Consider the following 26,900-nt stretch of genomic DNA (forward strand, 5'->3'; position numbering starts at 1 on the left):
GCACTCCAAAAATGTAGCACAGGCAACAACTATCTGCTTTCTTTCTTTATGAATGCAGCTGTGGCAAGTAGTGCATGCCATGCACCAACACCGGAAGAATGATGCCAATGGCCCGATTAATGCATTGACAAAGTTTTGTCACATCCTGGTGATGCATAGAAAGAAGACAATGGCAGCGACATCATGGTTATCGCTGGTGTGAGAAAAATAGCTGCAAGCCAGTGTAGTGCTACTACGGCTAAGAATCCACAGTGTTCGACATCTCGTACAGTCATTCATGCCCTGAAGCGACACCAAGAAGAAATACTAACTTGAACTAGATCTGCAGACTACACTTCCAGAATACCGAATAGACCGGTCTCACTGTGAGCGGAGACTTCGAAATCTCAGGCTAGTCGTGTTTTCAGGTTTTCACTGCACATCCTAGGAGCACGCACGCACGCACGCACGCACACACACTGTGAAGTTTGCAACATGCAACATCAGACTGACGTCAGAGCTTGTGCATGAAATTTCAAGAAGGAAATTTGCCTTAATTTTCTCTACTAATCAGCCTTTTTTTCTGCCAAAAATATGGTGAGTAGAGTTTTAAAAGAATTTCCATCTAAACAGATCTTGTGTTTCTTTTTCAATTTAACAACCCTTTTTCTCACTGTGACATGGAAAATGCTGCGATCTGTACAGTTGACAGCAGGGCAGCAGGCGTACGAGTGTTTGACAAGCTCCGATGTTAAATGCCATGCCTGTCGCACACTGTGCGGCTGTCGCAAAGCAACTGATCAGGACGTGCTGTGTTTGCACATGACAAAATAAGGAAAGGGCTCTACAAATCCAGCCGGATTCTCATTACAGGTGCTCTGAACGTAGAATTTATTAATAAAAAGAACTTGATTGGGTTGTTTGCCTGGTTGAGTTGATTAAAGTGGACAAGACCTTCAATGAAAACGAGAATTTATTACCCCAAACATTGTGTTTCCAACTTAACTCTCGCAAGCAAGAAGCCCAGGTGTTTGTGAAACACAGGTTTTAACCCTTTCAGAGTCACTGATGTGCCGGTATGTATGTGCGTTTCTGTCTTGCCATGTTCCTTTTGTCATATAGGAATGTCAGGACTACACCAAGAGAGCAATGCAAAGCTGTCTTTTCATTCACTCATATTTCCTTTGTTTTATTATCTCTAAATTTTAATTAAACAGAAAACTTAACTTCCCCTGGTTTCGTTGTCTGATCCTCTGTATACGTGTGACTAACAAGAAAGTAGAGTCCCTTGGATCCCCGTGCCCTTCTAACTAAAGACAGAAAAGACGTGCATGCTCAGACGATCCCCACTTCATGGCATTATCTGTGCCATTCTTTCATTTCTGCACAACCAAAATAAACCGTTGTGTTTGTTCTATAATATCCGAATAAAAACCCGACGCTGGGGGTGCGTTACCTCAGAAAAATCTCCACACTAAAAGAGTTACACCTAGTCTAGGTCGCCGAAACTGCCTGCGTTGCAAAAAACTGTAGGATCCACCAAGTGTGAAAAAAAGAGACCTGCTTTGGTTTGTACTTCATTTTCACTCAAGCTACAAGTTCTGCTATTGGTATTCAGAAACAGCCCTCTGCTTTGCACAGCTAAACCAAAAAAGTGCTGCAAGATTCAGGTGTACACAGCAGACAAAAACACACTTTAACTATTACATCATACGATTGTGACTAACAAAAACAGAGCCCCTTGATCCACATTTTCTTCTTGCTCATTGCAGAGTAATGGTCTCGACATTGGCAGTGTCGATGCCAAGAGGTAACGTGGGTTAATGGGCCAGTTGCCTCCTCCTAAAATTGCATACTATGCGATGCCTGTGGATAAAAGGAGTGTCCGTTGCCTTGGCCATGGTCAATGCTGGTTAACACATCCATGGCTAACATTGTAGGCTCACACAAACGCCCAGGAAAGTGGAAGGGAGGACAGCCACTGCAGCAGCTCAATAAGTAGAGCACCGCATGTACAATGCGGAAGATATGGGTTTGGCTCCCACCTGCGGCAAGCTGTCTTTTCATTCACTCATATTTCCTTTTCCTTATTATCTCTAAATTTTACTTAAACTGAACAATTTCCTTCCCCTAGCCTTTCTCTGGTTTCATTGTCTGATCCTCTGTATGCGTGTGACTAACAAGAAAGTAGAGTCCCTTGGGTCCCCTTGTCCTTCTCACTCAAAAAAGAAGAGACGTGCATGCTCAGACGATCCACACTTCATGCCCTAACTGTAAATGGTGGAAACGGTATGTGCACTAATTAGCCCTAAATCGACAAGCTTAATTTTGTGATTTGCAAGCACTTTACACCTAGCCACGTGATCAGAGCACAAGTGGATGCATTGTTGATATCTGATGCCTGTGAGAACAAAAACAATTTGATTTCTGTTAGGTACAGTGCAATGGAGGAGGCTAGAAAAAAAAAAGGAAGCACTAATCTACAGGGTCGTCTATATAAATGCAGAGCTATTTCACATTCGGCTCAGCAACAATGATGGCAAGATAACTGGTTGCATATGCCCTGTGCTGCAACATCATTCAAAGTCGAACTATGGAACTATAGTCAAGTCATGACTTGTTCAATTATGAGCCACGAATATGACAGCAGGGCAGCGATACACAAATTGCTTTCCACCGGGAATATGTCCCAGCAAATTATTGCATGATTTGGCTACAAGAACATGCAAGTGTAGTGCATTGCCAAGACTTTCAGGGAATGCAATACATACAGAAAGACGTCTCTGTGGGCTAAGCCAAATGCAGGAAGCAAATAAAGCGCAAAAGAACAGAATTCTGTTGGCAATTTAATCAACCAAGATCCTGGGCTCGGCAAGAATGGCCTCACAAAAGCAATGGGCATGGCGAGGCCCACAATCAACCTGGCAGTGTGCGAAGCCATGCAGCACATGTTATTGTGGAGAATAAGCTTGATAGGGTGGCAAAGGCCCATGCTCTCCAGAACGATCTGAAGCACACCAGTGTTAGGTTCCTGAGGTTCTTCTCAGACGAGAGCTTCATTCAAGACAGGATGGCGAACCCCCAAAATGACTGCTGGATACGACAGAGTGCAACTAACGTACACAGAGTCATGCATCATTACCTCTGTGATCGTGCTGGCGGTGATGAACAGTGAGGGTGACACAACTGCACCCCACTATTCAATGTTTCAACGTGTTGGAGATGGCTATTAAACCTTTGAGGGTGCTTTCATAAATGCACGGAGCCATCTTACGTTTGATATTTCGCACATATTCGACACTACTGGTTGTTGAGAGGTGCTGCCACATCTATAGAGTCACCCAAAGTCAAATGAAACAGCGTTTTTGCTCATTGGGGTGCGCTGCTTGACTTGTTTACCTCAAAGAGATTGCTCATGTGGCGTGTGTGCGTCGTCTGCTAACTTCAAAGCGTGCGTGGAGGAGATGCCGCCACTATCGCCTTTCCGGTAGCTTAGATACAGCCCTGTGCGGCCAAAGTAGAAATACTAATAAGCTTTCCTTTTCTTTGCCTTCAGTAGCAGTTCCCCTTTTGGCTGTGGTTCACGTATTCCCGTACAATGGGGTGCCCACAGTCATGACTTCTGTATGCCCGCATGCCAGACATTTTTCTCTCTCTCTTAATGTACAGCGCATTCCTGTGTATACTATTGAGCGAGTAAAGCATTTTTGAGATAAAATATTGCTTACAATAAATTTTGGTGTATTTACAAGTTTTCGAAAATTTCCTGCTACAGTGAATAACAATAATAAAAAAACAATAACCATGAAGGCATGGTTTTGCGAAATAATTCAACCACCAATGTGTTAAACCCTGGATGGACAAGTTGTACACAGGACAGAGGCACTGCGTTCCAGCAGGACTCAACTCCGGTGCACAAGGCAAGGATTACGAAACTGTGGCTCTGTGACGACAGGCTCTAACCCTGGTTCCCCGATATATGGCCCCCTTCCAGCTCCAAGTGCAACCCACTTGATTACTATGTGTGTGGTGTTGTTGAGGCAAAGGTCAATGCAAGACTCCAAGATGGTGTTGTGGAGTTCCATAAAGCAGATGATGATGAACCTGGATAGAGGGAAAGTGAAGGAATGCCTACAGCTGTTGGGGTCTAGGCTTGTGAGGGTCGTGGCAGTTGACAAAGGTATACAGAATGGCTTCATCTAACAAAGTTTTGCCAAACTCTGTACAAAGTTCTGTACAAGTACATTGGCTTTTGCCTTCTAATTTGGATGTTTTTTTTTTGCATATTACAAATTCCTGATTTACTTCAATGAATCTGTACATGACTATAAAGTCTCACCTAATGAAGTCAGCCAGTGGCATGACACACTGACAGTTGCAAAAAATAGGGGACATAAAAGTGCAACGAGCTATGTTTATGCCAGTAATAACATAACAGCCACACTTAAGCCAAATCTTGCAACACTGATGCCTTCAGGTAGCACGTGTGGGTTTATTGACAAGTTGCCTTCATCCAACGAGATCACATACTCATGACGCCTGCAGCAGAAGGGATGTTCCACATCCGCCGCCAAGGTTTGCAAGTGGTGGTGCTGGCCAACACTCCCACGGTTAGTTCTAGTAGTAACACATAAATACCCCGGAAAGTGGATGGGAGAATGGCACCGCAGTGGCACAAGTGATAGAGCGTCGCACACGTAATGCGAAGGCGTGGGATCGTTCCCCACCTGCGGCAAGTTGCTTCTTCATCCACCTTCATTTACATTAATTTATCATTTCTTTATTTCAATTAGTAAGTACAAGTAATTTCCCCTGTGTTGTCCTTGCTATCTTTGTTTGTTGGCTTCTTATGATACATTTAAGCTATAGTAACATCAAAACATTCCTTGAAGTGATGGGTTTAAAGGCCAACCACTGCACCAAACTGAGTTGGCGAAAAACAGAGTAAGCAGCAAAAGAGTGTTTGAGAAATTGAGTAGTGGATAAGAAAGACATGGATGTGCACAATCGTTTTGTTGGGAGAGTTGGCGGAAGCAGCAGCACGTCTGCTTAGAACAGATATCAGCAGATAAGCAATCCTTTGATGGCCATACTTCATCCTTGTGATAAGTAGCAGCCAGTATGTTTTGTGGTGATAAGCATATATGTGGCAATAAGTGTACATGGTGCTCCAAATGGCTGCAATGAAAAGAACCCAAAAACTGTAGTGCATAGGTATAGGTCTTTTCCTGCTGTTTCATTGATGAGATTGGAAAGGATGATAATGTTAGATTTAGTAACAAATTGCAATACTATCCTCTAGAACGTTGTGGACTAGGCAAAGAGATCTTTTCTGAAAAACGGACACATGTAATATATCGTTTAATTCAATAGTTTGTCCAGTGACTTTATAAAAAGTGGGGCACGTTTCATACAAATGTGGGGCATGTTTCATACAAATGTGGGGCACGTTTCATGCAATTGTGTATGCACGGTCTTCTTCAATAAGGCCCAGCAGGAACCTACATGATGATGGTTATAGATCCAGAGATAATAATCTAATAGGTGGCTTAGATGAAGCCCCAGTTTGGACACGTACTGGTGCTCCAATATTTATTAGAAGGTGAACCGAGTCACCAAGGCCTACAGGAATACACAATAGTTCTGATTTGAACAAAATATTGCACTGTATGAGGCAAGTTCAGACTTGCTTGTTCAGATCTGTTCATATGAGAACAGATCTATGATGTGGCACAGAGCCTTTGGACATGCCCTAAGAGCAAACATTGAGTGATTTACTACACCTTACAAGTAATATATATATATATATATATTCTGTTAGCTCGAACATATTCACAAATATCGTTTATACTCCACTGCTGCAGATAATGCATCTGGAAAGTATGTTTCTTGGTAGAAGCAAATTCCCGTCGGGCAGAGTCTTCTGTGGTTCCCCTCTTTTCCTTGAAAAGAAAAACTAACTGTTCACTTAAATTTACGTATTTCCTATATTCTTAAATTCTACCCATGTTCTGAAATACAGGTCAGCAGACCAAACTAGTTGTGAGATTGAATAACTAACAATTTTCGGCGCGGTGTTTCTCATATGCTCCGGCTTTGCGGGTCGGACTCGGCTGCATCGAGTTTAGCAAAAGCGCCGATAGCTGATGCACTGGCTGATGCACTGGAAGCCGCTGCGTTACGACCGCCGCATAGCTAACGACAAGTCACATGCACACTTGCGTAGTTTTTACACGGCAAAGGCGCTGCTGGTACTATTACCTGTTTGTACAGCGCGTACAACTTGAGCTTCACGTCGTTCGACGGCTCCTCGGGCACCTTGGCGAGGTTGGCGACGGCGTCGTTGAAGCGTTCGAGGGGCGAGGTGGCCGACGAAGACCACAGGGCTGCGTTAACCCTGCGGTAAAATGATAAACAAACATATATAAGGAAGAAAAAAAATTGAGAGAATGACGCGATCGCAAGGAAATGACCTCGAGCATTGGAACCACGCGACAGAAGTGAAAACCGGCTCGGCGTATATGATAATGATACAATGCGCCTTCCGAACCGATGTCGTGTCGTCGCGAACTACATCGGTCAGTTACCGCGAGGTAGAGCCCAATATTAAGAAACCTTGCCTGTACACGCATGGGCGGATGGCCAGTCTCCGCGCTAGGGTCAACATCGTTTCTCACACAACTCGTCAGCAGTCGCCAGCGCAAAACTTTCCTTATTATTCGGTCAGATGTGCTGGCGCAGTTGTGTTGGTTGTGTCACTCGAAGATCCCTAGCAGCTCTGCGCTCTTCTCACGGATGTTCAGTATCAGCAAAAGTCGCGTAGGAAAAGGAGAAGTGTAGCGACCTTCCTCCGTCAAGCGATTCGATATCGCGTCTGCGCTGCCGGCAGCGCGTCACCGACACCCGCTACGACAGCTTCCTTTTTATAAACGATATACAAGTGACAGTTACAATGACAAGCGGACGCCGTAACAGTTTACGTGAATACCTGCTGCTGTGATCGCAGCGTAAGAGAAAGAGAGAAAGAGAAATAAAACTTACGAACTTCACAAGCAAAACATTATGCAAATAACCAAAACCATCATATGCCAAAACACCTGAGGAGGGACTGGTTGTACGTGCGAAGCAGCCAATCACAGTTTAGTATTCACATGCTCCAGTATTATTAAATTGTGGTTTCGGTTTCGGTTTCCACTTGAGGGTGCATCTGACGAGGTGCACTCACCTGACACTTCAAAGTAACCTAGCGCTCAATGAAGTTGCGTAAATATCTGGCTGCACCATAGAGCTATGTGACACGGACACTTTAATCTTTCCTTACGGAGATCGGTCTGTGGGAAACTTTTCGAATGCGTTCGAAGTATGCTTGAAAATGGATTGTAGCAGCGTTTCATCTGCGGTATTCTGCGTTAAGTATCACCTTCGTCAAAGAACTCAAGTATGCTCGAAAACATAAGACTTCCAACTACTTCCAACTATGAAACCTATGTTCGAAAGTAACCACGGGTCAAATATTTTCGGTTACGGCTTGTTGCTATGGCAGTGATCTCTTCGTGCGCAGCGACGCTACGCTAGTTACGCTACCAGTAGCAACTTGCGATTCGCTGATGATATTGCCTTGCTTAGTAACTCAGGAGACCAATTGCAATGCATGCTCACTGACCTGGAGAGACAAAGCAGAAGGGTGGGTCTGAAAATTAATCTGCAGAAAACTAAAGTACTGTTTAACAGTCTCGGAAGAGAACAGCAGTTTACGATAGGTAGCGAAACACTGGAAGTGGTAAGGGAATACATCTACTTAGGGCAGGTAGTGACCACGGATCCGGATCATGAGACTGAAATAACCAGAAGAATAAGAATGGGTTGGGGTGCGTTTGGCAGGCATTCTCAAATCATGAACAGTAGGTTGCCACTATCCCTCAAAAGGAAAGTGTACAACAGCTGTGTGTTACCAGTACTCACATATGGGGCAGAAACCTGGAGGCTTACGAAAAGGGTTCTGCTGAAATTGAGAACGACGCAACGAGCTATGGAAAGAAGAATGATGGGTGTAACGTTAAGGGATAAGAAAAGAGCAGATTGGGTGAGGCAACAAACGCGGGTAAACGACATCTTAGTTGAAATCAAGAAAAAGAAATGGGCATGGGCCGGACATGTAATGAGGAGGGAAGATAACCGATGGTCACTAAGAGCTACGGACTGGATTCCAAGAGAAGGGAAGCGTAGCAGGGGGCGGCAGAAAGTTAGGTGGGCAGATGACATTAAGACGTTTGCAGGGACAACATGGCCACAATTAGTACATGACCGGGGCAGTTGGAGAAGTATGGGAGAGGCCTTTGCCCTGCAGTGGGCGTAACTAGGCTGATGATGATGATGAGTCGCCATAACCAAAATATATACACAGCTTTTTAGAAAAAAAAAAATTTTCTCACGTGGAGCAGTAGATAGAACGGTAATAAAAGAACAAGAGGACTTTGTGCTATAGCAGGGCGCTGCGGTCGCTAGCGTGCTCCTGAGTTGCATACGCTAGTTACCCTTTTGCGCCGCGGTATTTGAAGTTCGATTTCGCGACTTCATTTTTCGCACCTCTGGTTAGAAATTTCTGGCGCCCTTGGTCGCATTTGCGCTGACCCTCTTCTTATAACATCTATGAGAAAGGAAACACAGGCACAAAACACACATAACTTGTTCTTTACAGCACAACGCTTCCTACAAACATATAGCACAGAACACCCACATGGCGCGAAACTGTACGGCGCACAGGTGTCAACAGGACGGGAACGACAGAGTTTTCACTTGATTGGCAATAACCTTAGTGAATTGTCCGGCAGATTTCCCAAAACGGGACGTCGAGATAGTCGGATGGATGGATGTTATGAGCGTCGCCTTTGGAACGGGCGGTGGGTTGCGCCACCAAGCTGTTGCTATTATACTGCTTAATGTCCTACCCAAGTAAAAAAAAAAAAAAAAAAAAAAAAATAAACACTATGAACTTCCACAACCACATTTTCTGACCCCCCAATTGCGAACTTTGCTTTTGTACGTCTCCGTTTTTTGTCGTTTCCCTACTTTTCTTCCACCAATCTTCCGATCGCCTCTTACTAATCCCTAATCTAATTACTAATCGCTAGCAAAGGGAGACCGTAAGCCGCCCCCTGCTGCTACTGGCCCACGTTTTAGTCACCCTTGAAGAAGGGACCGAGCTGGTCCCGAAACGTTGTGTTTCAAATAAATTATTGGTTGGAGTTAAAGACACTAAAGGTTACTATGAAGTCAAGTTAAAGTGATAAAGCAATCCTCTAGAACGTCTAACGCGTCAATATAATCACGAACAGAGCTTTAGTAACCGAGAAATTGAGGTAAAGTTGTTTTTTATTCTATGGTAAATGCATGACACGATTTGAGACCCCTCAGCGACATTCCGGTACAAGCCCGATGACGAAGGCACTCCTCATCATAACTTATGTCACTAGTACTCAACTACTCGTATTAAAAAGATCATTTCATTAGGTTATAAGACGGAAAAGAATGCTACTTGGAAACTTGCATTTGGAACAAGCAGCGAGAAGGCCACGTCTATGTGATGTCGTGTGATGCGCGAACGGTCCGTGGAACTAGGCCAAGGGCAGTTGCAGCGGCGAATCCAACGTTACTTATCACTGTGTGCCAACGAGTGAACCTCTCTGTTCGAAGTGGTTAAGTGTCGTACCTCTGCCACAGCACGTTGGCAAAGAGCCGAAAATCGCATAATGTGCTCGCTGCACTTTTGTCCATATGATTACGAGTTCAACGCCGACTTACCGAAGTCGTGTGGAGTACCATTCAAAGCAATGCTATCCCGTAGCGCTGTTCCGTCGGTCTTGCCTGCATTCACCGAAGCGCAAGAACAACTGCAGGTCGAAGACGGGGCGGGGCGGGGCGGGGCGGGGCGGGGCGGTGAGTGCAGCACTTGGTTTTCACGAAGGAAAAGCTACAAATGTGCGAATATGTATAGCTATGACATACAGTTGCCGTCGAAGTAGTACGCAACCACGCCGGCAGCGCGAACCCTCAGCAGCAGGTCACGTTCATCAGTGCTTAAATCGCTGAAGTCGAGCCCAGCCTCGCGAGCCAATGTGTCGTTGTCAGGGTCGTCCATTGCAACGAGCGTCAAAGTTGGCGTCATAAAATAAAGAACCAGCTTATAGTCGCGCGCTTTCCCTTCCGCTAGCCACCATAGTTCCGCTTTCGCGTTGCTGTCGGCTCTGTCTTGGCAGTTTCTCGCCGCGCGTTTGCGTTTTGCGCAGAAAAGCCGTAGCGCCGTCTGCGGGCGACGTTTTACTCACCGATGGCGAAACGTCACTATGAGACCATGACGTCACCACTCCTCGATCGGAGGGCGGGCGATTTGAACTGCGCTAGAGGTACGCGGACACTTCAGAACGCATTTTCTCTTAAAATAAGTCTCTTTGCATGAAACAAGCGTTTCGAAGTTTCTGGGATGGTATTTCAATAGTCCACGTTGACTTAATATTGTCGCGTGGTGGTGACGTTGAAGAACACAGTAGCAATACTGTGAAAGACAAAACTAACTTTTATTGGGCGAACCTGTGCCCATAAAAACAGGCTACACTTATAGCACAACGATAGTGGCGAACACGGTACGCGATCGCCGAAAATCTGATCAACGGGACAAGCGCCTCGGCTTTATACATCAATCGTCGAATGTTCCAGACTAATCGCTGGGACCCGCGTTTCTTCCACAAAGTTCTACACTATTCGCGTCGCGCATACAGGCAATCAGATTACGCAAGGTTCGGTGACAGACAGCGGATGGAACCATCGATAACTTTTCAGAAACTTCCTATACATGCAGGCGCGTCCTGCGCTGCGTGATAACATTTCTTAAGCGGTGAAACATGGTCGCCCGATAAAGACAAGTACACGTGTCAACATTAACCTTTAGTGTCCCTTTAATAAGTTTTCAACTCTTAATTGTTCCCAACCAGACGGACTTCCGTCAAAGATGTTTTCATTCAAGTCTTTACGCCTTCACTTCGGCCAGCAGACAGCACAGCTGGCCAAACACTTTGTCACATGCTCCAAAAATGTGGCCACATACAAGACCCACCTGAATTTTGCCAAGACCTGCCGTGATATGCAACTGGTTCCACGAGGTCTCCGATTAAAACGCCTAGTCCCCACACCGGAAGGCAAGAAGATTGTCTTCCAGGATGAACGACGACTGGTGAACGCAAGGATACATGAGTGCCATGACATCCTGCGGCGGAAGGCGCTGGACCTGTTCTTCTTGCATCGGCAACTTGAACACCGACTCCAGGAGGTGTTCGGCTCACTGGATCGCCGAAAGTGTCTCCTCCACTATCACGGAAAAACAGAAATTAGGTCACGCAGCGAAACTCTCCCAGTTGCGAAAGGAAAAAGAGAAGGCAGGTAGACCGCCTTGTGACGTCTCCAACTTTGTCACAAACATCGCATCGAGATTACTGTCTGCAGACGAAACTTTTGCCTTGGCTAAAGGCCGCGGGTTCAACACCACGTCAACGAAAGCGCCCCTCGCACAACTAGTGGCAGCCGCGGGGGACGGTATTAAGCATGTCGAACTGTCCGCCCGCGAAGAAGTTCGGCTAAAAGCGATCGGGATTCTGTCCAAGCTACCTGGCCGCCAGCCGCAGAACCTTTCCCAAGGAGAAGGGTCAGCTCTCCGGAAACTTCGTGGGGACAACAACATCGTCATCCTCCCGGCCGACAAAGGATGTTCAACGGTGGTCCTTGATAGGCAGGATTACGAGAGAAAAGTTAAAACACTCCTCGACGGCCCGGCTTGCGAAAAACTAAGAAAGCATCCGACTTCGCAACTTCAAACCAGAATGAACACACTTTCAGCAACCATATTCAAGCACTACCCGGAGTCAAAACACCTTTACTAACGCCTGATCTGCTGGAACAGCTCGGCACCGGGCTTTTACGGACTCTCAAAAATTCATAAACCTGACGTTCCACTACGCCCCATCGCCGACTTTACCACCTCACCGTTTCGTGCCATGTCGGCCTACCTCCATCGAGTCCTCTCCCCCCTGACTCGCAACACGTCAACGCACGTGCGCAACTCCAGCCACTTCGTCGAACGTCTTTTCCGCGTACGACTGGAAGAAAATGAGTCCATGGTTTTGTTCGACGTGGTCTCGCTCTTTCCCAGCGTTCCTGTGCCCTTTGCCGTCTCCGCAGCGAAACAAGCCCTAGAGGCGGACGCTGACCTCGGCGCCAGGACAAGTCTGAACCCGGATGAACTTTGCCGGCTCTTGGAGTTTTGTCTGAGCAGCAGATCTTTCTCCTTCAAAGGGGAATTCTGTAAACAAACCAGAGGCACTGCCATGGGCGCCGCGATCTCGGTGACTGCTGCCAACTTGACGATGGAGGCCATTAAAGAGAAAGCACTGCAGTCATTTCAAGAAAAACCAACTTTTTTTCGTTCGATACATTGACGAGTGCTTCTGCATCCTAAAGACATCAGAGGTGGAAAACTTCCTTGCACATCTGAATTCGGTCGAGCCCTCTGTCCAGTTCACAATGGAAAGAAAAAAAAAAAAAACACGTTGTCATTCCTTGACGTCCTTATCAGAACACAAGGGGGCGATATATAGTTCGGTGTGTATAGGAAGCCAACTCATACCGGCCGCTACCTAAATTTTAGTTCTAACCGCCCTGTAAACGACAAGGCCTCCGTCGCCTCCTCTCTTCTGAGGAGAGCAAAGTCCATCTGCTCCTCCGAAGCAGCGGAGAAAAAAGAAGAAGAAGCCACCGCGTTCGCTGATCTGCAGAAGAATGGCTACACACGCCGCTTTATTCGACGCGCTTCCCGCCATCAGGATCAGAGGACAGGCAGGCCAGCCACCACGAAAACAACAAAACGCGCTCGCGTTGTGCTTCCATGCGTGAGGGGCACCAGCGACATGTATCTCACAGACCCGTTTCTACAATCGGCCGCTTCATACCACGACCCAAAGACCGCGTCCCCAGAGAAAAACAACCAGGTCTAATCTACAAAATCCCATGCTCCAAGTGCCCAGCTTCGTATATGGGCGAAATAAAAAACCTCCCCCAGCGGATAAGGCAACACAAGAACGACGTCCGGCTGTTGAACTCGGAACACCCTCGCCGAGCACTGCAAGCGCGCCGACCACAGAATCGCTTACGAGGAGGTGAGCGTCTTGGCCGTGGAGCATAATCCGTCTAAAAGAGACGCCACGTCGAGTCGAGTCTTTGCACATCCGGCTCACAAAGGCGGCAATGAGTCGGACACCGGGAACGCTCCCCTCCGCGTACGTCAGTGGCCTGCGCCACGTGATAACAAAGGGAGACCGTAGGTGGCCCCCTGCTGCTGCTGGCCCACGTTTTAGTCACCCCTGAAGAAGGGACCGAGCTGGTACCAAAACGTTGGGTTTCAAATAAATTATTGGTTGGAGTCAATCATTTTTCAACTCTTGTTCCCAACCAGAGGAACTTCAGTCGAAGATCTTTTCATTACTAATCTCTATTGCGGACATGTTTACTTTTCACCTGCTCTCGCCGATCCCAAGGGCTTCAAGGAGGCCAGTGGTGCCTAAATCGACCGCCGGGCAGATGTCTTCACATTCTGATAATACATGCTCCATCGTTTCCCTAGCTTTACCGCAGCCAAGCACATGCTTCTTCATTCTTATATCTCGCTTTATAGGTGCGTGTTCTAAGGCATCCCGATCTCGCTTCGAAAAGTAATGAGCTTCCCTTCGAGTTATCATAAATTGTTTCTTTCCTGATTTCCTTTTTTTTTCCTCTTAAATAGTTTTTCATGGCAGGTTTCTTTTCCATTGCCGCCACCCATGAGATTATTTCAGCCTCTCTGACTTTCCGCTTGACGTTCTTTGTTGCTTTGTTGCCCACCCTACAGGCCGCATACTTGCTGGTAAGCTTCCTAGTTCTTTTCCTTCACTGTGAATCAATGTTTTTCCTGTACAGATACCTCAACACTCTCCCAGCCCATTTACTTTCTTCCATATTCGATACTCAGTCGTTTTTCATAATTCATAATCAATTTTACTGTGAGCTTCCCTCACTTCGAAACTAGACCAGTCCATATCACCCTGCACAGCTTCAATTGCAGTCTTCCCGTGATCACCCAGTGCGAGGCGTCCCACTGATCTTTGGTTCCCATCGAGTCCTGATTGTAGCCCTGATTTCAATCAAACAACCAAATTTCCAAAAGTCCTGGAACCATTACACCTTTCCACATACCTCGGAGCCCCTCGTGCCTATTGTAACCCCATAGCGCTCTGTGCTTCATTATGGCTGCATTTCTCTTCCCCTTCACTGTTATTGTTTTTTCCTGTGTTTCCATATATCTATTGCCTTCGTTTATTCATATACCAAGGTATTTATATTCTCTTACCCGAGATATTTCCTGGCCCTGTATTGCCACAGTCTATTCACTGTTTTCACTGAATACCATAACACCTGATTTTCTAACACTAAATTTCAAACCTAAACTTTTGCCTTCCTGTCCACAGATATTAGCCAGACGTTGCAAATCACTTTGCTTGTTAGCTAGCAGCACAATGTCGTCCGCATAAAATAAACCTGGAAGCTTCTGCTCTACTATTGTATCCGCCTGTCTGTATGAGAGATTAAACACGATATTATTTCCTTCTAGCGCCCTCTCCATCCTCACCATGTACATCATAAACAGCAGTGGGCATAAAGGGCACCCCTGCCTCAGTCCCTTGTTGATATCAACTTTCTCCTCGCTTCTCATCTCTTCCCATTCAACGCAAACGGTATTTTCTAGGTAAATCTCTCTCAAAAGCTGCACACAATCGTCACCTAAGCCTTCCCCTTCCAGAATATCCCATGAAATGTTGCAGTCTACGTTGTCACATGCCCCTGTAGTGTCTAAAAAGGCCACATATAACGGTCTGCTTTCTACTCTTGATATTTCAATACACTGAGTAAGAACAAATAAGGTATCATCTAGACGCCTACCTATTCTGAAGCCATTCTGAAGTTCTCCCAAAATGCCATTATTCTCTGCCCATGCTTGCAGCTTTCATTTGATTGCCTGCATTGCTAGCCTATATATTACCGATGTAATTGTCAACGGTCTATACGAGTGAATTCTATCTTTCTCCCCATTACTTCTATAAATTAAATTCAACTGTCTGGTATTCGTCTATCTTTTAAAGTTTTTTTTTCTCGCTGCTTTCACCAGAGCTACCTTACTTCTTGGTCCTAGTCCATTAATCAGCCTAACGGGAACCTCGTCTAGCCCTGTGGCTGTGCGCGCACAGCTGGCACGGCAAACTGAACAAAGCAGAAGTTTCCCGAATACGCGCACAGCTGACACACCCATTATTCGCCGGAATATACAGTATACATGCTCGCTCGGCAGGCATGCAGCCTATGACGTCACGGATCGGGAGCGTGCCAGTGTTGCCCCACTGTTAAGCCGTTTGAGTGTATCATAAAAAAAATCAATTAGAAATTACGCGCTGGCTCAAATACGCTAAGATTTTGCCAACGTGTTCTTGAACGCACAAATATTACCTCACGCAATACAGATAATGATCGAAAATTGGGTGTCATGCCCCCTTTAAGGATGTTGCTGGCTTTGGGCGAAATGCGTCCTTTGGCACCAAAGTTTCTCACTGCCGCCTGGGAGTCGCTCAAGACGGTGTAGCAGTCCAGATTCGAGAAGGCCAGGGCGATGGCTCTTGCTAGTCTGCGACCTTTGTTCAAGTCCGGGTGGATGTTTCGGGGGTTGTCCCGAACGTGTACGGTTTCTCGGGTTTACTTGGGTATTTGCACTTCGTGGGCGTGTTGGTTGTAGTACGTGATGCCCAGTCGATCGAAGATGTATTGGCCAGTGTCGGTCTTTGTGAGTCTGTCGAGCTGAGATATGCGTTGTGCTTCGGCCATCTCCTCGACCGTGTTGTGCAATCCTAGCTCGAGGAGGAGCTCCGAACTCTCGGAGTACGGGAGGCTGAGGGCAACCTTGAACGTTCTTCAGATGAGGACGTTAAACTTATTTCTTTCGCTAGTTGACCAGTTGGGGAAGGCCTGCCACGTAGGCGATATGGCTGATGGCGGAAGAGTGGATCAGTTTGATCGCGCTTTTTGCTCTAATGCCTTTTCTGTTTGTGATCCGCCGAATCAGGCGCACGGCGTTGTTGAGCTCGGTAGTTTGTTGACGGTTTCACCGTTAACTCCGTTCGTCTCGATCATCATGCCTAGGACTTTGATCTTGCGTACTTTCAGAATTTCGCTCCCGTCCTGTGTGTGGATTTTCATTTCTTCGTGCTGTGTCGGTCCGCCGTATCCCTTGGGCGGTCTGGCCTTGGGGGTGGGACTGTATAGCAGGAGTTCCAACTTACCGGGGTATCATCGGAGGCCCGTCCCCGCAAGGAACTCCTCTACCTTCGGGACGGATTCTTGGAGTTTGGTCTCCATCTGACCGTCGCTCCCGTTATTGGTCAAGATCGCGATGTCATCCGCGTAAATGGTGTAGTGGACGCCGTCCACTTCTTTTAACTTCCGCGGGAGGTCGAGCATCACGAGGCTGAGGAGCAAGCGGATATGACCGAGCCCTGCGGCGTTCCCTCGCTGCCCATGTTCAGATGTTCCGTTTCCATGTCTCCGGCAAGAAGCGTGGCTTTTCGGTCCGTGAGGAAGTCCCTGACGTAGTTGTGTGCTCGGATGACGAGGTTCAGGTTTGAGATTTTGTTCAGGATGGCGGAACGCTTTTTCAAGACCGAGGCCGAGGATCGCCTTGGTGCCCCGGGTTCGGTCGTCTAGGATCAGTTCCTTGAGCTGTAGCATGGCGTCCTGCATGGAGAGGTGAGTTCGGAACCCAATCCTGGTATGCGGATATGCTCTTGTCTCTTCGAGGTGTGCGCTGATGCGGTTGAGGAAGGCGTGCTCCGTGACCTTCTTGACGCAGGGCGTCAGTGAGATCGGTTTACGAGGCTCGGGGGCTTTCCGGGTTTGGGAATGAGGATGACTTTGGATGTCTTCCATAGGAGTGGATTTTGCCTTCTTTGCAGCAACCATTGATGAACTCGGGTTAGCTTGTCGATCGACTTGTCGTCTAGGTTTCTTAGCGATTTGTTTGTTATTCCGTCTGGCCCATGTGCGGATTTGCCGTTGAGTCCATGCAGCGCCGTTCTGATTTTGGCCGTGCTGAAGGGTTCTTCTAGGCCGGGGTTCGGCTCGCCCCGATAGTCCGGTTGCTGGAATGTGGATTTTTTAGGTAGGTATTTGGTTCTCAGTTTTTGGATGACGCTGTTTCAGTCCGTTGCGTTTTTTCTTTGTGTGGAGGAGCCTGCGGAGGTAGCGTCGTTAGTTGGATTTACACTTGGTTTTCATCTATAGGAGGTGTTTGAGGAGCTTCCACCTCTGGCCGTTGTGAAGTTGGCCGTTCGCGGCGTTGCAGACCTTGTCCCACTGTTACCTGCACAGCGTCTGACAGTGTTCTTCGATCTGTCTGTTGAGGTCGGCGACTTTTAACAACGCAGCTGTTCAAGCTTTAGTTACACCGTGGAGCGTTACCAGAAAACTCAGCCCAGCTGTGCGGCGCCTCGCGTTGCCTATCAACCACCTGCGAGAGCACCGAGCCACGTCACTTCCTCGCGCCCCACGCTCGTAGGGCGGATTCGTAACGTCACAGGAGAGTAAAAGCTCGGAACAGCCGGCGCGGCGACACGCCTCTCGCCTCCTCTACTCTGTGCGTACGTGCTGCTGCCATGGGAAGACCGAAGAAAGTCCGGACGCCCGAAGAAGCAGCAGCTTACCAGAAAGAGCGCCGTACTACCAAGCGAGAAGCGCTGCATCGCCGCCGAGCTGATCCGGAGCGCCGCGCCGAAGCTGCGGCTGAGAAGAGGCGACGCCGAGTTGAGGATCCCGATTTTCAGTCCAGGGAACGCGAGAGTCGGCGCCTGCGCGCTCGACGACGCCGAGAAAGCGATCCCGGCCTCTGACTGCTCGAAAAATTCCAGCGTCAAACCCACCGAGACAATAACATAGTAAAACCTAGCATAACCTCGCAAAACTTACTAACAACTTAGCAAAGCCTACCATAACCTCACAGAACCTATAAACGACTGAGCCAAGCCTACCAACAGCTTAGCAACACCTAGAATAACTTCGCAAGACCAACAAACAACTAAGGCAAGCCCCGTAAAAGCTAGGGGAGCACAAGCTCCGCTGTTGACTCCAGCCTTGCACCACTAGTGCGAGCTGCGCACGTCTTTTCCCCTTAGCTTACGGTTGAGTCGCTGGCCTTTCCACCGGTTTAGGATGGAAGTTTTGACTGCCCGTATGCAGGGTGGTTACTCCCCTGTCCGTCGGCGGTGCCGCGGCCGGCACGTCGCGGTATCCCGGGAGAGAAGTCTGTGACCCTGCCGTTTCCTGCAGTAAGATTACGTTCGGTTTGGGTTGTGCAGTTCTGACGTGTTGTTGGAAGAACGCCTTTGTTTCTAACAAACCCTCGGCAGTTCCACCACCACACTATGAATACTTTACGGTCTGGATCCATGTTGTGTCAGGGATATGGCCTTGGCCGAACTGGCTTTGTTAGTTTGGGCGAGCTTTTCCAGGAATATGTCTGGATTCGAGTGTGGGCCAGGGTGTCCCTGCTGTGGTGGTGTGAGCCCTGCTACTACTTTGATGCGAGTTACTCTGGCGGTGAGGCCGGCGGCGGCCGTCAGGATACTGCTGACTGTCTTCTGTATTTCGGTGAACGTGTCTTTGGTTTCCGAGCGGTCGTGTTCGACCCTGCTGCTTCCCTGCTGTGGTTATACTGTCCGTTTCTTCGGGGCCGGTCAGTAGTTGACTTCGGGTAGTTCGACGATCGGCGCGCTGGCCGGTATCTCTAGCGGTTGTCTGTGCTCTTTCTTGAGGTCTTGGACCTCCTTAGCTGCTGTACGAGTTGTCTGAGTATAGCGTTTTCTCGCCTCATTAACGCGATGGCTTCGTGTTCTGACTTGCTAGTGTTGTTGTGGCTATAGTGTTGCTATTATTGGTGTTATGTTTGGGTGTAGAGGGCAGCGAGACCCCCCGCTTTGGTGAGCTTTTAACCACGTGCACCCAGCTGATATTTTCGGTAGCCTTGGCCTGCCTGGACCTGGATCTGGAGTTTCCCCTTCGCTTTCAGGGGGAAGGCTGCGGGACCTGGGCCACCCCCTGGATCTGGAGCAGCCCCGGGAACTGGGCAAGGCCTCGGGATCTGGTGAAGTCGTTCGGCGAAGTCGTCCATCGGAAGGTCCCAGACGGCCAGCCCCGCCGTTCGCCGGTGCCAGGGTGGGCTTGGTGGTGGCGGCCTCCATGGCTACCTGCTACCTGCTACGGCTTCCATTCGTATTTTCCATCTTCTTCTTTTCACGATGTAGGGCGTCTTGAACCTTGCTTTACAGGTCTCGTATGCCGTGGGATGCGCCTCCCTGCATAGGTCACAGCGGTGTGTGCACTGGTGTGCTTGGTTTGGGTTTCGGCCGCCGCAGCCTCAGCGTACCTTGTCTTGGGGGTTGGGGCAGACATCTATTCGGTGGCCCAGTTTGCCGCATCGGTGGCATATATGTCGATTTGTTTCCTGTATATATAGGGGGCATCTGAGGAAGATTTCTCCGTAGCGCACCAGGGTGGGAACCTTGAGGCCATCGAAGGCGATGATATTAGTGGTCGATCGGCCGATTTGCTTGGCGGCCAGGACCATGGATTTTGTCGAGTTAACGATCTTGTCGTCTATCATTTTGGGATCGTTTTCGAGGGGATGCCTCCGATGATTGGCTCCTTAGGTCGTGAGGTTTGAGGCCGTTTCGTAGACGGTGACTTCGTGGAGTTGGCCGTTGATGCGTAGTTGCCCCATCTGTAGGTACTTGCCTATGTTCGCCTCGTTCGTAGTGCTGATGACGATGATATTTTGCTGGTTGTTCTCACTTCGTTTCAGTTTTTCTTTTGTGAGCTTCGTGCCAACATCTGAGGCACTACGACCGTTCTAATGTGTTACTTTCCCTTGTTTCATCAGCTAGAGATGCGGCGTTACGCTATAGCCTCAACATGAAATTGACTCCCTTGCTTCGTATCCCTGTCATCTTTCCCTCTCTTCTCCCCCTTCCCCACATTACTGACGAATGTTCAAGTGTTAGCCGCGAGCTAGACAGTGGCGCACCATATTTTTCGAGCGGGAGCAAGCCATCTCTCTCTCTCTCTGCACCCCCACACCCCCACATATATATATATATATATATATATATATATATATATATATATATATATATATATATATATATATATATATATATATATATATATATATATATGTGTATATATATATATATATACAAACGTACTAGAACACCCCACACACAGAACAATTAACACCCTATGATTTAAATGCAACTTCATTCGCATGCCATTTAACGTCCAAGTAATTTAAACTTTGTGTTCGGTGTGGCATAATGTTCCGTATGCCTTACAGTGGAACGTTAAATTCACTATACTCACAAGAGCAGCTTGGATGACGTCGGAGCAATAGCGCAAACTTGAGACAAGGACAGAGGAGGCAGGAGAACACGGGCGCTAAAGTCAGTACACTCATTAAAAACTCTTCACGCTTGTCTTTCCGGTTTATGCTTGATGCGCCATATATTGCGAGATATATGTTGTTTAGCCGATTATATACTGACAGGCAAATTTGCGAAAGAGCATCAATCATCATCATCATCATCGTCATGGTTATGCCCACTGCAGGGCAAAGGCCTCTCCCATACTTCTCCAACTACCCCGGTCATGTGTTAATTGTGGCCACGTAATCCATGAATCAAACATGGATGACATAATTATGTGTAGCTGTGGCCCATCTTTTCTCACGTTTGACCAAGTGTGCAAAAAAAAAAAAAAAAAACGCAATTACCGGGTCTCTCGAAATTATCAAGGCGAAAGCCTTAGAGGGATCATGGGTCAAAAAATCCGCTGTGTGGCGTTATGACGCCTAAATTCATGGGGGGTCGAACCCTCGACTTTGGCGGAAATCGAACCCGCGACCTTTGGTGGGAGTCGAACCGACGACTTTTGGTTTACTTAGGGCGAATTTAATTAAGACACAATTAAGTAAGGTAGAGGTTATTAAGGCACTCGAACCCACGACCTCTGGTGGGAGAAAACAAGTAATAGGTAGTAACAACATATTCGAATGAAAATGCCGTGTAATGTAATGACCGCACACTTAGACATCTTCCGGAGGTGTTCCTGCGTAATTCTACAGCGAAGCTTTATATAGCTAGGGTTCCGTGCATTTTTGTTCTCCGTGAACAAAAACTATCATCATCAATGGCTCATACCCCCATAAGCATTCATGCTCCGGTAAGCAAGCAAAAAATACAATGGCTCATAGCCCCGTAAGGCAGAGGCTACAAGCACCCAGCAAAGTTAAGCGAACGGTGCTTAAATTCTTTCTAATCCCGCATACAACATACAGAACTGCATGTCGAAAACTGTCATCATCAATGGCTCATACCCCCGTGTGCAATGGCTCATACCGCCGTAAGCAAGCAAAAGATGCAATGACTCATAGTCCCTTAAGGTTCATGGCTACTCACTCTGCGTGAATTAGCTGCGATGATACTACCCCTGTTGTCATTGTCGGTGATTTCAATGTGGATGTGTCGGTACCGAAAAGGGAGCGCTTTACGCGTTACGTATTTGCAGACATATCCCTTGCGATGCCACACCGATCCAGCCCAACCGACCACCCAGCGGCGCACGTGCATCGACTTGACGTTATCAAAGAATGCGATTGCGGTCGCGAGTGAAATAAATGACTACCGATCAAGGCAATGAGTGTGCGTACCTTTCGTTACGATGACAACCCATCAAGACAATGAGTTGATACCTTTGTTCATAATTATGTGTCACCTCGGTGTCGTGTGCTACATGGCTTCGCTGGTCAACCCCCTTCACAGAGTGCAATGGCTCATGACATTTTTTTATATTGTCTGCCCAAACAGTGATGATGACCACGTCTTTGCCTTTCTCGACGTCGCGGTCATATTGTTCTACCGCCGCCCACGTTCCTTGCGCCAAGCCTCCGGATTGTTTGGCTATATGACGCGTTGCGAGGTGTAACTTTTCACCTCACCATGATTGATGGGATGAACTGCTGAGGAAACCAGACATCGGAATCGGGCATTCGAGGAGAAAAAGTTTATTCTCCTTCAGGTTTATGTAAACGTGGGGTAACATTTAAACAAAATAGTAAAATAAAATTTTGACGGGTGGACCGGCGTCACAGCAGAGCCTGAAGACGTGTCGGGCTGGCACGCCTTCAAGCAAGCACCCGTCAGTGGCTCCGGCCCACAGCGCGCGCGGTGCTCAGCCGTGCACCAGGCCGTAGGCTTCGCGAAGCAGGGGCCACGCGGGCCCCAGCTCGCCGGCGAAGTCGTCCATCGGAAGGTCCCAGACGGCCAGCCCCGCCGTCCTGCGGACCGTGGACCTCTTGGCGCGCAGGCTTCCGTGGTCCTCGACGCCGATCCACTGGTCTCCCAGGCGGGCAACCGAGCAGCGGGAGAACGCGTGCGTCTCCCGCCGCCACGACGTATTCTGGGAGAACGCCCTCGCCACGTCGTAGTAGCTGGCCAGGCCCGACTGGTTGGTGCGGCCAAACGGGCGGCCAGGACCCGCAGCGCTCATTCCGGGTCTCGTGCGTCTCACCCACGGCCTTCTGATGGTGAAGGTGACGGCCGAGAGCGAGACGCTCATCACCGTCTTAGCGAGGAAGTGCTCGGCGTCCATCGAGAGGTCGTCGAGCACCGAGGACAGGCCCACCTGTCCGTGGTTCAGTGCCCTGAACGCCGAACGCACGGGCGTCTGGCACGTGGTCACTGGGAAGGACCGCGGGTCTACCGTGCGGTGCGTGTCCACCACGACGAAGTCCAGGTGGGCGTACAGCGACCGGACGACGTAGCCTTCCCGCCGCGTGGTCGTGGCCCAGGGCAGCACCACGCTCAGGCGAAGCGAGTCCCTCTCGAACACGACGCGCATAGTGTTGATGAAGGTGTTGTAGCCGGAGCGGCTCTGGCGCTGCGGGTACTTCCAGTAGAGCAGCAGGCCCGCGACGCCCATGCGGCGCGACCAGGCCACAGCGTTGTGGAAGAAAGCCAGCCTCGACTTGCGGTCTCCAGTGAGCCACTCGAAGTCGGCGCTGTCCGAGGACTCGCCGCCCACGCAAACCCATGCCGCCACCGACGATCCGGCGAGGGAGACCAGGCTCTGGAGTGCTTCTGCGTCGTGGGTCGGTCGCCTGAAGCTCAGGCCGCTCACCTGGGGCAGCAGGCCGACGGAGACGAAGACGAGCGCGTCGCAGAGGGCGGCCGTCACGTTGTCCACGTCGAACGGGTGCGGAGACCCCGAAGAGACGCTGTGGTTGACGAAGCAGAAGACCGCGCCGCGGCTCGTTTCCTCGGTGTCAGGAAGCCGCTGCATGACGACCTCGGCGGCGGGGGACCCGAGCACCAAGCTGCTGCCGCCGGCCGACGAAGGGCCGGAGCCTGCCGAGTGCGCTTCGTCAACGTCCTTAAGGGGCGTCCAGAAGTGCTCGATCACGGCGTAGACGATGGCTCCGCAGGCGCAAGTCACCGTGAGCACTGCGACGAACAGAAGTACCATGAGGCAGAAGTTCTGGTTACGCAACCGGTAGCGCAAGGTTGACTCCTCTTCGGCGGCCCTCCGCGCCGCGTTACGCCGTTCGCGAGAGGTGGCGGCATCGGTGCTGACGTCTTCCATGGTGGTTCGCAGGAGAAGAAACCCGAGCCACCGGTGGCAGGTGGCAACGCGTAGACTGGTGCGCGAGCTCTAACCCCTGAAAGGGTCTAGGCGATGCGTCGGGAGATTGAGAGGCGATCGCCAGAGAATCGAATCGAGCAACTGCCTGAGCAATGGTCAGGGGCGTCCAGCAGCGAGACCGTTCTGGACCATGCGCAGCACCGGCTTCTCGCTCCTCGAGGCTCGCGAAACGAGACAATTCGCTCCTCGAGGCTCGAGAAACGAGACAATTGCTGTCTTCTTTTCACTTTTAATGAACGTCACCGGCGAGGTTGACTAAAGCAATACCGCAAGTCTTGTGCCCTTCTTTCGAGGTCGTTTTCGCTTTTAATGCCACTCACCGAATTATGGGTATCGTTGAACGCGTGATGCAGGATGTATGCTTAGTACAGAAGTAATTGGCCCTTGCGATACGCAATGTCGAGAAAGAGAGAGAGAAAAGAAGAAGAAGAATATGTAATGGGAGAGGGAAAGCATGCGGAATCATTTTTCGATTCACACCAGTATGATGACTGTTCCACTTTGAGCACCATGCTACTGATAATCTGTCTTTCCGCTCAGCAACACAGTTTTTATTTTCTAAACTACCACTATTATTTTGTGCAAACCGCTAAATTATTGGCCAATTGGCCAATCCCCCACAGTGGGCTGATGCCACTTGCGCAGAAGTAACAAGGTTGGCCGATCCGCAGTTGTCGATGTGGCACAAATTAATAGACTGGATCTGTTTTAGTACTTCGAGTAAGCTTGGTTTTCCTGCTGTTTTGTGTGTGCACATGTGTCTTACTTTTGATAACTGCTGCCTTGAACCAGTACTTTGCATTGTGGTTTCAACACCCGTACACAGTCGGGCAATCGTTCTTCTATCTGTGTCTTTCACTGTGTGCCCGCGTTTACTTAAGTCTCATGTAGAGGCGAAATTTTGTGGCGACTGTGTCACACAATTGTCAGGCGTGAACTGTACCCTGCGCAATCACTGCATCTGATGTTGTGGATGCTGTTCTACTGACAGCATGTGTTATACGTACACTCGCCAGGTGAGGTGACCGGTAATCGGGTAATTAATGCGAATGAGAGAGGCTCCGTTCAGTACCAGCTGCATTTCATCATGTGTAGGCCTAAAAATGAAGCAATTGGAGAACACCATGTCGGCATTTAAATTTGTGCCACCTGCCAACCGACGACATAATCTTGTCCACTAATGGGAGCGAGGTGGTTACCAACTCTGCAAAAGACTTTGTCATCAACGTACTGTATAATTAATGCGCTTTCAATTTATTCAACTTCATTAAATGTGCTCCTCGTGCATGTCTTCCAGAAGGTTCAGAACGGTCGACATCATGTACCATGACATTCAGTAGTCAGTAGGCGTGCCTTCCAACTCTCCCGAACTTTCTGTATAGAGCGTACGAATTTGTGCCCGTCCTATGATTTTACCAATGTTGCGTCAGGTTGTACGACAAATTCCGCTCACGGAAAAATTTTTGCTCGTCGATCTACGAACATATACCCTTGAAAGTCTGCTGGTGAAAAGACACCAAGGACACCTGCTTCGAGCAAGTTCATTCCTACTATCGTTCCCATAGAAGACAAAATCGGCAACAGCAACGTCGCTGAACAAGTCACTGTGATCTAAAAACAATGCGCTGATTGTCAGTCGCTGCTGATCGACGTTTGCTGCTGCTTGTGCACTGAACCTAAATCGTCGTTAATAAAGTGCGCATGTACCCCACACAGGATGTGCGCTCAAGGCAAACTAAATTAAAAAGAAAGAGACAGAAACGACAAAAAGGAAACCCCAAAAAATAAACTGCATCTGCAATAAAGGGATGCCTCTCTCAAACAACCGCTTAGCCGTGCAGGCTCATACAGAGGTTCGAAAGCCAATACCCAATAGCCAATTTCAGCTCGAATCAGCTGAAGTCCGAAAAAAAAAGAAAGCTTTGATATGGAGCAGTATAGAATTCCAGCCGTTGATGTAAGCTTGAATATCCTCTTGGTAATGGAATGTTTTGATAAACGTACACAGGCCTGGCGTTCTAATGAAACTTTATCTTTAAGCAAAAAGAAAAAAGACGACCTGGGGCAAGGGCACTGCTGCCCCTCCTAGAAATTTATGTTTACCAGGATACACAGCATAAAAAGACGTGTGACAACGCCCAAAGCTTTCACAATGAGAGACATAGACAAAACGACAGGAAGCAACCACCTGTCTGTTACTTTGTCCATGTCTGCCTTTCCCCCTCTTTTTTTTCCTTTTTCAACTTTGCTGGCATTTTCCTAGTATCGTATATGAAGGTCTGGAAAATACTTTTTTCTCGATAGGATATCTGTCGAATAGAATCAAGTGCTTTATTTTCTCTCTGAAACGGAAGAAATAGCGAAGTTTTCCTAAATACCAATGGGGTCTTCAGTTTGATAGTGGGCCACACTGCGCTCAGTGCAAACTTCTATAACTTGCATCTATAACTTGCATCTATAACTAGCGTGGGGAATGTGCATCACGTCACTCGACACCGCTTCGCGAGGTCATCGGGCTCACACGCGTCGACCGCCATCGGCGCCGACGGTGAAGTGTGTTGAAATCGAGAGGCCAACGGCAAATTCGCGTGACGTGCCCCCCCGCCCCCGTCTCTCTCTCTCCTTCTCTCTCTCTCTCTCTCTCACACACACACACACACACACACACGCGCGGGTCTCTCGAAAGATACGAAAAGAGACCCGCGTGCGCCTGTGAACGGCGTTCGGAACGAGAGACCACCGCGCGGTATTTCGCAAAGATGGCGGCCGTGAATGCATGCAACGGTCATCCCGCGCGCTCGCTTTCGTTGACGGGGCAGTTTGCCGGCTTTTCTAAAGGTCGTGCGACTGCTGTGAATAGATCTGCGTTGATAAGGTAACCGTTGCTGTAGTCGCCGACACGCGGCGACGCTGCTTCTGATTAGGCCTAACTGGCTAGACAGTGTGACCAATGGTGTGCCCGTGCCGAAAATTCGCCGCCGTCCGCTGTGGCAACAAGCCGTAAACCATCGCGCGAAGCTCATCGCTAATATGTTTCTACGGGTTGCTCGTCA

At 48.7% G+C, this 26,900-nt stretch overlaps 2 protein-coding genes across 2 annotated transcripts in view; both read right to left on the reverse strand.

Annotated features, from left to right (window-relative positions):
- Window positions 1-6,966, reverse strand: part of Dci (Dodecenoyl-CoA delta-isomerase) — a 32,875-nt gene extending 25,909 nt beyond the window's left edge. The window contains exons 1-2 of the mRNA XM_055069228.2: window positions 6,600-6,966; window positions 6,241-6,376 (exon numbers count right to left, since the gene is read on the reverse strand). Of these exons, the coding sequence (XP_054925203.1) occupies window positions 6,241-6,376; window positions 6,600-6,646 (183 nt within the window). The 5' untranslated portion in view covers window positions 6,647-6,966. The remainder of the gene's footprint in view (window positions 1-6,240; window positions 6,377-6,599) is intronic.
- Window positions 6,967-22,377: 15,411 nt separating this feature from the next.
- Window positions 22,378-23,787, reverse strand: LOC126527815 (chitinase-3-like protein 1). The gene has a single exon (XM_050175667.1). It carries the CDS (start codon window positions 23,785-23,787, stop codon window positions 22,378-22,380), a length of 1,410 nt encoding a protein of 469 aa, XP_050031624.1.
- Window positions 23,788-26,900: the final 3,113 nt, after the last annotated feature.

Source organism: Dermacentor andersoni, chromosome 9 (assembly GCF_023375885.2).
Source record: "Dermacentor andersoni chromosome 9, qqDerAnde1_hic_scaffold, whole genome shotgun sequence".
Classification (NCBI taxonomy): Eukaryota; Metazoa; Arthropoda; class Arachnida; order Ixodida; family Ixodidae; genus Dermacentor; species Dermacentor andersoni.

What these genes read in the sequence shown, in the direction of transcription:
- LOC126527815 (XM_050175667.1), bottom strand. Translation starts at nt 23,787, where the DNA reads ATGGAAGACGTCAGCACCGATGCCGCCACCTCTCGCGAACGGCGTAAC.